We start from the raw sequence: 12,743 nt of genomic DNA, 5'->3' as shown, positions 1-12,743 counted from the left end.
TTACTGGATGAGTCTTCCATTTTATTACAAAAATGAAGATGATCAGTTTGATCAAAATGAAAGCTTGTTCACAAGTTTTACATGAATATTCTAAATACAAAGTCTCCTGAAACAACATACTTTTGATATGATTTTCATTTTTAAAGGGATGCAAACATTCCATTTTCTCATTTATAATCTCTATTCCAAGGCATAGTATTTTAATAATGTATCCTTTCTGCCGTTAGATCACAATTCACAAGTATAACTGAAACAGACAAAACCTTGATAGCAAAGGTTAAAGTCCTTTTTTAAAAAAAAAAAAAAAAAAAGGTAAATCCTTAATAACCAGCCCTTATGTGTTGTCAGAATTTTGTACTACACTGACATGATTTGCAGTCAGGTTTTTCTTCCTACCCCTTAAGGCTACAAAATTCTGTTGCAAATGCATTGCAAAAGAATTCTAGACCACTTAATGCAAAAATCAAAAAATAGTTCTTCAATAAAAAGTAAATTTTATAAATGGTAAGAAACAGTATCAGTATCTGTGGTAAGCTACTAATTGACATTTTTCCCCTATTACTAAACAAATCATGTTACACAGAAACAAGGAAGACAGGTTTTCAAATACAACAAGCTTATACTGTTTACATCCCTCATTAAAAAAAATAATAATTTCATACTTTTCACACACTCCATTTGAAATTTACATTTTTCCCATCAGGTTGGAGGGGGAGGATAATATTGTCCGTAATTCCAAGGATTCTGATAATTGTACTGAAAGGAAAAATTAAGTGTGTTAGTATATTAGAACTATGGCAGAGTTCCATATGTAAAAGTATAATTAAAGCAGGTATGTTTAAGAAAACAAGCAAGTGTTCACTGCTAAAAATTCTAGTACTTAACCACCAAAGAATGTATTACACAATTGGAACAAAAACATTTTTTTAAAAAAGAAAGTATCCTAATTTATGCTAATAACATCTATGAACAAAGAATTATAATTATGCATACTCACTTGATACCATGCACTATAATTATATACAGCTTGGTTTGCCTGTAAATCACCATCAATCATCTGTGTAGATGATGAAGTTGTATCTTCTGTGTGTGCTTTCTTTTCCTCTGGTTCTTCTGATCTATTATAAAATGGCAAAATGGAAACTTGCAAAACTCCCACAGATAACAACTTTAACGAATAGATGAATGTTATCTATACATTTGTATTACTGAAGTTCTGAATCATTCATGACTTTCAAATCATGAAAATAAAGTATGTAAATTACAACAAAAGTAACATTTGTCTTTGAAGGCATTTCCATAATGAAGCACCCCTTCTTGACTTAGCAAAAAGTGACATACCCATTTTCTGCTTTCCTTTTTAAAGAATCCTGTTCTTTTAGGAGTGTCTGATGTTCATCATAAGCATTCAGAAGTCTGAAAGGAAAGAAAAACATATCATCTGGAATATATAAAAAACAAACTTTATTAAATATTTAAAGTTATTTTTACTTAAACTGCCTAAGAAAATTTCTAAGCAACTCCTTTATTTTTAAAATTTCTACTACTAAAATCATAGTTCTGATAGACACTCCATTCCCTATACTTACAATGGACTAAATGACACTTGTGTTGAATCTCCAATTTGTCTGCCTATTTTTGCCAAATTAAAATAATGTCATTTAACATCACTGGTCAAAATTCCAATAGCTTACTACTATCAACTGCCTACTCCATGTGCTATCAATTCAGTCTAGCTTTCAATGCACGACAGAGTCAAGATCACACTTCCACTACTTCACAAAAACCTCCAATCAAGCAGATGTTACTTTTAGATGAGCTTCAACTTGCTTTCGCCACTGTGTCCTCTGCTCAGCTTATCAGAATCCAGTAATAACTAAATGAAACTCAACCTCCTCTATGAAGCATGACAAATTCATTCTGATCCACAGAGAGATCACAGCCCTCCTAGCAGTTACTTGCTACCTCATACACTTATTTCCTCTATTAATCATATCATTCAACTAAACTAGAAGCTAGAATTACATCTCATCTTTTGTGTACCTTCTTCAGTGTAAACATAAGACACTAAATACGCAGCACCCAAGCAGTTAAGAGCAGAAACTGAAGTAGGTTCAGTCCAAGCTCCACAATGTAATAACAGCTACATTACCTCAGAAAAAATGCCTAATCTCTGTTTATTCTTCTCCTCATCTATTAAGAGAACAGAACCCTATACCCTCATTCTACTGATATGAATTTTCTGCAAGATACCTAATATAAAACATTTGGCATCATGCCAAGCATGCAAATCTATACAATAATATATTAAAATACACTAATATAAACATTAGCTGTTCTATTAGTTGCACTGAAATTTTACACAGCCATCAAAAATATATACACACATATACAAACACCCAGATACAACTAATTCTCAGTTTATCTACAGTGGTTTCAACAGAAATCTAAATGAGAATAATCAGAGACGGCACATGCCTAACAGGAACTGGTATTTCCTTACTAGGATCAGGTAAGACTGGAACTTGAGCAATGCTCTAGCCAATACTTGTACTCTTAGTAAATTAAATCTTAAACTTGTCCTTTTCCCAAATCCACTGGAGCATTCTCTTCAACCATCCTCAACTTTCGGCCTTTTAAAATGAAGATGAGGCCACTAGGCGTGTTCTGTGGCCATATCCATCCTCTTCTCCAATCTCAGAAAACAGCACTCCTACTGGAGATTAATCCCATCCATCTTTATTGACCTATATATTAAATATTTGGGTTTCAGGGTTCAATCCTTATCCCATTTCCCTTTCACAGGATTGCTCCTTCCTGCTTTCTCTCATTCAGTCATGGTTTAAATTGTCACTCTAAAATTGGGAAAACAGTTTTGAAGGAAAGACTAACCGTATGTCTTCCTGTTAAATGCATATACATTTATAAAATTGAATTTACCCCCACATATATCTGAGGAAAAAGTAAACTAAGTGAACATTTTAAAATTTAACAATGTATTAATCTATACTAATCATCAAATCCCCATACAAAAATAACAATGCTCATTTATCATTCAAACAGGTAATATAATTAAGATCTTACTTATTAACATCGGAACCAAAATCTTCAAGAAATTCCACTTTTCTCTGAGAAAATGTAATTCTCATTTTAATAGGTAATGAACCATGTACAGCTTTGTCAAAACAATTTAGGATATTTTCTTCATTTTGTTTGAGGTCACCACTATATTCCATTTCAAGTAAATTGAGGTATAACTTTGTATTCTCCTGTGTAAAAAGCAGCATCATTAATATTTCTAATATATTTTTATTAGAGCACAGATATTTAAAATGCGTTTTTGTCTCAATTTGAAAAAAAAATGAAAATTGTTTTGTATTAAAATACAACTCATGCTAAATGTTTTCAGCATATATCTAAAAGGGTGAAAAAATTCATTAACACACTGATGAATTTTTCAATCAATTGATCATTCTAGTATCTCCTAAACAATACAAATTGTTAAATGCCAATAAATTAAAACTATATCCTATCTTGTATTTAGTATGACTTGACTTACCATGACCATTAGAAAATAAAACATAAAAAAATTATCTCTATGCTTCAAATAATTTAAATCTTTACTACAACTATAGATAAACATCTTAACTGGGCCTGGTGGCTCATGCCTATAATCCCAGCACTTTAGGAGGCCAAGGCAGGAGGATCACTTGAGGTATGAAGTTTGAGACCAGCCTAGCCACCATGGTAAAACCCCATCTCTACTAGAAATACAAAAATTAGCTGGCATGGAGGCGCACACCTTTAATCCCAGCTACTCGGAAGGCTGAGGCAGGAGAATGGCTTGAACCCAGGAGGCGGAGGCTGCAGTCAGCTGAGATCACGCTACTGCAATCCAGCCTCGGTGACAATGAGACTCTGTCTCAAAAAAAAAAAAAAAACCGCCAAGTGAGGTGGCTCACGCCTGTAATCCCAGCACTTTGGGAGGCCGAGGCAGGCAGATCATCTGAGGTCTGGAGTTCAAGATCAGCCTCACCAACATGGTGAAACCTCGTGTCTACTAAAAATACAAAAATTAGCTGGACACGGTGAGCGTGCCTGTAATCCCAGCTACTCGGGAGGCTGAGGCTGGAAAATTGCGTGAACCCGCGTAGCAGAGGTTGAAGTGAGCCAAGATGGCACCACTGCACTTCAGCTTAGGTGACAGAGCGAGACTGTCTCCAAAAAAAAAAAAAAAAGATAAACCTCTTAAACTGCAGCTAGAAGCAAACTGCTATAAATCTTTATCTTAAACAGACCTGGCAATAACTAAAATCCTAAAACCTGAGAAATTACCTATTCCTGTACACTGCTTTTTTCAACTGATACATAAAAAGTACTCTATGGAGAAACTAAATCATCTCACTGCCAAAAGGGCTTACAACACAGGCAATGCCTATGCTTTTGTTTATAAAGTATTCTCCCAAGTCCTCTGTTCTACTTAATAATCAGTAAATTTGTTGATAATTTCTAAACGGAAAATATAAAGTATCACAATGTCTACAACAATTTTAACCCAATAATCTTATGTCTCAAACTTTTAATTCAAAACAATTTGAAAAAATTTTTTAAATGGCAACATCAGTTTAGAGGGACTGTTGTCCTCATTTAGTAATAAAACATATTACATACAGACCAAATCTTTCATCACAGTTGCCACAGTGAAAATACACTGACCCGTAATGTTTTTATAGAAGATACTCTTAAAAATACAAATGCATACTTTGTCTCTTTCGATTGCTTCCAAAAGCACCTTTCTTGATTTTGGAAGGTTTTTCTGTATTTTGAAAAGATGCCGGGCTAGTTTGACAGCATAAAATGAAGATTCATTATTTGATTTGGCATTCTTAATGGCATCCTGAAGCAAATGTTCAGCTTCTTCCAGATTTCCATGCCGTCGTTCTAAACTTACTCTTCGTAAACGAACCATTGCCAACCCTAGAACACATTCTTCAAATGTTCTCAAGATATTCCTGGCTTCATTAATATTACCTAGAAACAGTAATTAAATGTTTATGCTTTGCTTTAAACAACTAAAATAATGTTTATAACCACATACTGGCAACAATCACCCAGGGGCTAAATCCAGCAACTAAAGGGAAACAGCCACACATATTTACATACTGCCTAGGGCTGTCTGGGGGCTACTATGGCTTGCAAAGCGTAAAAGTCAGAACACATGGCTTATAAAGCCTAAAATATTTACTATCTGGCCATTTAGAGAAAAAGTTTGCCAAACTCTGCTTTACACCATCCCTTACTACTCAATTTGTTATCACTGTTTCCTGAAATAACTGAAAATCTCAAAAATATCAATTGAATTTCTCCACTCTTACCCTGCTGCTCCTCAAAAGCTGCCCAAAGCATATGCACCATGGGTTTCTTTGGGAGATGTATAGTACAAGCTCTGCTGAAGACATGCCTCACTCCTTCAATGCTATGGTTTTCCATGTACTTGGCATACTACATACAGAAAAGAGGAAATACTGAATAATTTACAGTTGAACAAGTCATTAAATTTGTGACAGAACGATAAAATTCTATTTTTAAACCCATTCAGCACCTTTATTGAACCACTAGACTAGTTTCTGTAAGGAAGGACGAAGAGAGGCAACGAGGTTGGCATATGCAGCAGTCAAATCTGGTTGCAAGCAGACCATCTCCTAATGCAACAGATATAGTTATATGAACAACATTCAACAGAAGTACAAAAAAGGTTAGTCACTAGATCAATGTTTATAATATATTCAAGTTTAAGAGCACATGATTTTCTTACCTTAATCCAAAACTCCTCATAGAGGGCACATGATATGACACATCTTTCAAAGAGAACCACAACTCGTTCATGAGTCCCATTTTCAATTTCAAATTCTAAGTATTCCTTCCAGTTTTTTAGTTGTGCCTTTTCCAAAGGTTTCACATGAAAGTAAGGTCTTTTAATCTGTAATGAAATTGTAACATGCCAATGAAAGTAAACCAAATCACCAAAATATGCACAAGCACAGTGTTAATACAAATTATTTTCAATATAATTGATAATTAAAATTTTTTAATCGTATTTCATAATTTAAAAAACTTTTAAAATTAAAAATCCCTTAAAGTCCTTAAGCTTCACAAACAAATGAAATAATACATTTTCTATTTCTTCTGCCATTTTGCCAATTACATGCTTTTTAATGTACAGAACATTTTATACTTTGTTGAATATTTTAAAATTGAACAACCATAGTGACAGAAAGCAGATCAATGGCTGCCTAGGGCTAGGAGTAGAGAAGGGGAACTCTGGCTGGAAAGGGGCCAAGGGAACCTTTGCAGTGCTAAAAGAGTTCTGTCTGTATCTTGATTGCTGTGATGACTATAATGTACATACATATATCTGTGAAATGATTCCATATTCTAAGATTCCATTCATATGAAAGGCCATTATAGGGAAATCAACAGAAACAAAAAGCAGATAGTGGTACCTTAGCACTGGGGCTAGAGGGTTGCAGCTGAGGAGGTAGGGGTAGTGACAACTAAAAGTTAAGGTGTTATTTTTTGAGGTGGTGATTATGTTTAAAAATTGACTGTGGTGATGGTTGTACGTATCTGTGAATGTACTAAGAACTATTGAACTGTACACTTTAAATGGGTGAATTATATGGCATGTGAATTATCTCAGTAAAGCAGTCAGAAAAAAAAAAAACAAAGAATTAAAACTGTGGGAAATTACCTCATTTTACTATAAACCTAAAATGGGTGAATTATAATGTATGTAAAGTATAATCCCATGAAGTTGACTTTTAAAAATTGAACAATTAGAATAAAATTGTTCAGATTAAGCAGATATCTTGCAATTCAAGTAAATCTGAATTCAAACATTCTAAAACTGATTAGGGAAAATGGAAAAACTGATAATGATTATAATAAATGAGACGAACATCTGAAGTTATGGCTTAAATATGCAAAAATAAAGTTACAACAGAGATAGTACTATCAAAATTGAAAGAAAAATAAATTATTCCTACTTCGTATTTTAAAGACTATTAGAAAACACTTACACCTTCTTCAAATGTCCACCTTTTACTAACTTCATGCTCATTATAATTAAACATTTCTTGATGAATCTCAATGATTCTATGTCTCATGTTTTCTATTTCTGTAATTAACTTGGGAAAAAAAAGGGAAAAAATAAATCTCACAAACTATACTGAACATTTTCAATATCACTGCTTACATTTAAATATTATTCACAGATATTTTAGTCTTAGAATAGTGGTAGATTTTTAACTGTTGACAATTATGTGCAAAATCCAATTAACAACTAAAACTTATCACACAACTTCCTAATTAACCACTTTCATACATTTCTTTTTTTTTTTTTTCTTACATTGGGATAGCAGATTCACAACCTAGGCAAAATATTCCTTCTAAGCTAAGTTTATCTTGGGGTGTCTCGTAGTAAAAGTACTCAATCCCCACTTGCCTTAAACAGAAATTAATTTCAAACAAGCTACAAGTCACTGGGTAAATGGCCGGCTATATAAGTGATCACTGTGCCACTCATGGAGTCAAGGGATAACAGGTCCAGTTTCTTCTGCACTGAAGACCTTTTTTTTTCCGAGATGGAATCTTGCTCTATGGCCCAGGCTGGAGTGCAGTGGTGCCATCTCAGCTCACTGCAACCTCTACCTCTCAGGTTCAAGCAATCTTCCCACCTCAGCCTCCCAAGTAGATGGGACTACAGTCATGTGCTACCACACCTGGCTAATTTTTGTATGTTTAGTATAGAGGGGGGTTTCACCACGTTGCCTAGACTGCTCTCAAACTCTGGACCCCAGGTGATTCGCCTAACTTGGCCTCCCAAAGTGCTGGGATTACAGGTATAAGCCACCACACCTGGCCACTGACGAACTTTAGAATAAGACCGGTTACCTTTGCAGGATCAGTTATGTCTTCAATTCCCGATGGTAGATCATCACCAGGGGGACCATCATCACCACTATGTCCATTTACGGAAGCTAACTCCCTTCGCAACTGAATAAACTGTTCACCAGTTAAAAGATCTCTAGGCAAGTTATTCTGTACATGTTCTTTAAATCTAAAGGAAGACAATAAAAATATATATTCTATATTTGAATCATAATTTTAGATCTCATATTGAGATTCCTACTACATACTACTCTTTCAAAGGATTTGATTTAAAGAAAGAAACCAAAATATCATAACTTTTCTCCTTCTTTTCTATATTAAAACTCTACCATATATGATAAAACACTACTATATGATAAAACAGTCTATAGACATCTTCCACTTCTTCCTTCCTTTACAGTAGAATGGAGAAGGCATGGATGGGCATAAACTGAAACCTCAGTTCTGTCTGTTACTGGTTATCTGACTTAAGGGAAGTTTTTCCTTTCTCTGAATCTTAGTTTCCTCAACTGTAAAATAAGATGATTAATACCTATTATTTGTGTGTCATACAATCTATTTTACTACGAAGACACAAAAGTCACAGTAAAATTAAATATTGTAATCCACATTTAAATTCTAAATGATCACTTGTAAATAATCAACAAATATAGCATTTCCTTCCCACCTCCCAAATACTCTTCAATCTACATGAGTACGCAAAAATCCAGTGAAACTTCCCAATTAAGGTTATCAATTACCTCACATATAAAATTAAATGGACACTTGTTTTGTAGTATGGTCCTCCAAGCCTCTGACTGCTGCTCTATGTCCTATTCCCGTTCCTACCTGCCCTAAATGCTACTATTCCCAAGAATTTCACTCTCCAGTTGGTTCTCATCTATTTTTATTAATACATAATTCTGGCCAATCTCACTGATACAGCTTGAAATAAGTATACCATGGTGACTCTCAAGACTATAACACAAGTCCAAACCTTTCTCCTAAACAGATTAGCATATCCAACTGCCAATACTCTGCACAAAGAAATATAGATTAGTTTAAGCTAATCTATAAAAAGATTTTTGAAAAAAAAAATCATTTCGCTATTTTATAAAAACATGCAATAATTTGTATACATACAAATTTTAATCAAAAACACCAAGTTGAGGAGCTAAAATATCTACACCATCACAATTTGAACATATCTTTGGAACCTCAAATATGAAATATCTTAAAGTAAGCATGGCATCTTCATCTGAAAATGAATACCCTCAGCATTTCTTTCTTTGTGTATGTGTGTGTGAGATGGAGTCCCGCTCTGTTGCCCAGGCTGGAGTGCCATGGTGATATCTTGGCTCACTGCAAGCTCCACCTCCCAGGTTCAGGCAATTCTCCTGCCTCAGCCTCCCAAGAAGCTGGGATTACAGTTGCGCACCACCACGCCCAGCTAGTTTTTGTATTTTTAGTAGAGACAGGGTTTCACCTTGTTGGTCAGCCTGGTCTTGAACTACTGACCTCAGGTGATCATCTGCCTCAGCCTCCCAAGCACCTGCTCACGCCTGTAATCCCAGCACTTTGGGAGGCTGAGGTGGGCAGATCACCTGAGGTCTGGAGTTCAAGACCAGACTGGCAAACACGGTGAAACCCATCTGTACTAAAAATACAGAAATTAGCCAGGTGTTGGGGCGGGCACCTGTAATCCCAGCTACTCGGGAGGCTGAGGCAGGAGAATCACTTAAACCTGGGAGGTGGAGGCTACAGTGAGCAAAGAATGCACCACTGCAATCCAGCCTGGGCAACAGAGCGAGATTCCATCTCAAAAAAAAAAAAAAAAAAAAAACAAGTATATAAATAACACTGGAATCTAATTTAAATTTTGCAAAGTCAATGGTTACAGAGGCTAACGGCCCATTTCAGCACCAGGAGGAAAAAAATTAACATAGATTGCCTCATGTTAAAAAATTAAAAATGAGGAAGTAACTCTCATGTAGTATGAAAAAACAGATTTAATTACAGACGAATATTAAAACTCAAAACTGTCAACATATGAATTAAAAAACTTAAAATAAGGTAAAATTTTAAAATAACTACATACAGTACATAAATCTAAAATGACTTGATTGCTACATCATGTAGCGACTTCTTTAAAACAGTGACAAAATGTGCATAATATTAAACAGTATTTTTTCAGCAGTTTTTTGTATTATAAAGCTAACATTTATTCAGTAAAGACTGGCTGAGTGTCTCATACATATTGAGGTCTATTCTTAGGTATTAGAGATACAAAGAATTACGCCTCAGAAACTGACAGGCATGTTGAGAATATAGGAGACATAAATTCAAAGCAGTGTTACTGGTGCTGATATAAATGTAAACAAATGTAGGTAAAGCGGTGGCACAAATGACAGACTAGATATCTCAATATAGGTGAACCAGAGAAAATTTCACAGAGAAGACACAAAACTGTGTGGTCTCAAGGAATATGAGTCCACTAGACAAGTGGAAAGAGGAAAAGGTATTACAGTCATAAAGATATAAAACAGCACTGCCCTTTTGGAAGTTACCAGACTTAGGTGTGTTTAGAGCTCAGGAACTACCAGGGATTGGACCTGGATATTAGACCAGATCACAAAGTCCTCACACTAAAGGTTTTAAATTAGACATTATCTCAGAGATAATGTGCAGGGTACATCCCATATACAAGCCTAATGCACAAGCACAATAAAGTACTTCCATTATTACTGTATAGCACTTAGAATACGTTTTTTAACACATGCCTCCTCCTCTATCCTTCTGACCAACTCACAGGCATGCTATCTTCTTCGGGCCTTCATTCCCACAACTTAGCCTATCAACAGGTACACAGCAAATGCTAAATAAATGACTTTAAGAAAGAGGCATGTGTTACGGGGAAAAAAAAAAATTCAGTGGTTCTCAAAGTAATTCAAAGTCATGTGAATTAGTTAACTTATATAAACTGTAAGAACTGCATAAAGACTACTTGTGAGTTTGCTGTAACTGATAAGCGAAGTAGTTCTAAATGCATTCAGTGAAAAATAGCAGATTATAGATCAGTATGTGTAATATAATCCCACTAATATCTATTATAAGTATATACGCATTTTTAAAAGTGTAGGGTAACTGATGACTTAAAGAAAAATAAATAAATAAAAGCCTGGTGGGATAATTTTTTAGAAATAAAAAAGGACTTGTAGGATAACATATCAAAAACTTTAGGGCCATACTGTCTAGGTTCCAAGTAGCTTCCAATCACTTACAAACTCTGTGGCCTTAGATAAATATGCTCATCTCTCTGTGTCTCCCCTTTCATAAAATGGGAACAATAGTCCTTGCCTCACTGGGTTATTGGGAGGATTAAGTGAATCATAACGCACTCAGCAGAGTGTCTGGGATATAGAAAATGCTATGTGTGTTTCCTACACCTTGTAGTCACAGATTTTTCCTATACTTTAAATCACAGAAGAACTAGTCTATGAAAAGACACCCTCTTCGGCCCATCAGGTAATTTAAGTACGTTTGTACTTTTGCGTTCGGTAACTATTTACCAAGCATTTCCATATGCCAATTCTTGCTTGTGTTAACATCTTTCAGCAAGTGTCTTCCCTGGTCATTGTATCTTAGAAACCTGCCTACTTCCTCTATTTCATCGAAAGCAGAAAGTATATGCCTATCTATATGCTTCCTATTTCTGAGTCTGTATAACTTCTACCTCTAGCAAACTGTTCCTTAGTACTTTACAAATACTTCATAAAAGTCTTCTACTTTTGGTAGTAAAGAAAAATTTCGAAAATCACTCACTTAAAAAGTACCTAAGTTTATTCAAGACTGCTCATAAAAATTATAACAAAAAATAGAAAACATGTCAATTTTAAAAAAGCAAAGACACAATCCTCATACTTGTTCAGAAAGACTTTCTGGATCCTTATTGATGTAATACTCTGAATAAAGCAGAAAACAAAACACAAAAATAATGACACACAGAATAAGTTGTTTTAACAGTAATCATTAAAAGGATACCAACCATAACAGAAAAATCATGGTAGAAAATTAAAATGGAATGATACCTGATTATTTGAAAATAGATACTACTTACTATACAAAATGCATCCTTCACTGTTTTGGATATAAGGTGTTATAGCAATCACAAGAATGTATATTTAGCAAATCATTAAGTTTAAAAAAAATAAGCATCTATCATGTGCCAGGCACTGTGTCAATTTAATGCCATAAATAAATAACTAAACTTACTATTTTCTCATTCCTTCACTACTCTGAACTACCTTAGACAAGACAGAATTCCTGTGTTTCTTTATCTATTAAAATGAATAAGGAGAAACTTCTAACTAAAAACAGTAAAATTTCTAAACATTTCATAAGGCATATGAAAAAAATGTCAAAAGCAAGCATGTAGGTTGTGATTAGCAACAAAATTTATTCCTCTTTCCAAGTAATAAAAGCTTACATAACATTTCAGGAGAATTATAATACTTAATATTATCAACTATCTGAGTAACCAAAGATGTTTCAATGATCAGAATTTCCCACCTACCTCTGAAAATGATGACTATACAGCTGTGTTGGAATACCAAGAATACGATCATATATAGCTGTAACTTCTCTCAGGTTTCCCTGCTCATTTTCCCAGTTTATATACATTTCCCACAGTCTGTCAGAACGGAAATCTGTTCCTGCAGCTAGAACAGCATGCTCAAAAGTTCTGAAAAATTAAATTACTCTTAAGTTATCTTTCCAAGACAAAATCACTTATAAAATATTTCTAAATTTAGAAA

General features: G+C 34.5%; 1 protein-coding gene and 1 non-coding gene across 5 annotated transcripts in view; both read right to left on the bottom strand.

Annotated features, from left to right (window-relative positions):
- Positions 1-12,743, bottom strand: part of PRPF39 (pre-mRNA processing factor 39) — a 31,467-nt gene continuing 18,724 nt past the window's right edge. For all 4 annotated transcript variants that reach the window (XM_007986584.3, XM_073010959.1, XM_073010960.1 and 1 more), the window contains 10 exons: positions 12,503-12,670; positions 7,954-8,119; positions 7,080-7,187; positions 5,816-5,980; positions 5,376-5,502; positions 4,763-5,031; positions 3,085-3,269; positions 1,342-1,416; positions 998-1,118; positions 1-756 (listed from right to left, as the gene is read on the bottom strand). In XM_007986584.3, coding sequence (XP_007984775.1) covers positions 700-756; positions 998-1,118; positions 1,342-1,416; positions 3,085-3,269; positions 4,763-5,031; positions 5,376-5,502; positions 5,816-5,980; positions 7,080-7,187; positions 7,954-8,119; positions 12,503-12,670 — 1,441 coding nt within the window. In that variant the 3' untranslated portion in view covers positions 1-699. The remainder of the gene's footprint in view (positions 757-997; positions 1,119-1,341; positions 1,417-3,084; positions 3,270-4,762; positions 5,032-5,375; positions 5,503-5,815; positions 5,981-7,079; positions 7,188-7,953; positions 8,120-12,502; positions 12,671-12,743) is intronic.
- Positions 4,613-4,698, bottom strand: LOC119622816 (small nucleolar RNA SNORD127). The gene has a single exon (XR_005239368.1). It is a non-coding gene; the product is annotated as a small nucleolar RNA SNORD127 (small nucleolar RNA).

Source organism: Chlorocebus sabaeus, chromosome 24 (genome assembly GCF_047675955.1).
Source record: "Chlorocebus sabaeus isolate Y175 chromosome 24, mChlSab1.0.hap1, whole genome shotgun sequence".
Taxonomy (NCBI): domain Eukaryota; kingdom Metazoa; phylum Chordata; class Mammalia; order Primates; family Cercopithecidae; genus Chlorocebus; species Chlorocebus sabaeus.
Note: the sequence above shows the minus strand (reverse complement) of the source record. Positions and strands in the feature narration are given on the sequence as shown.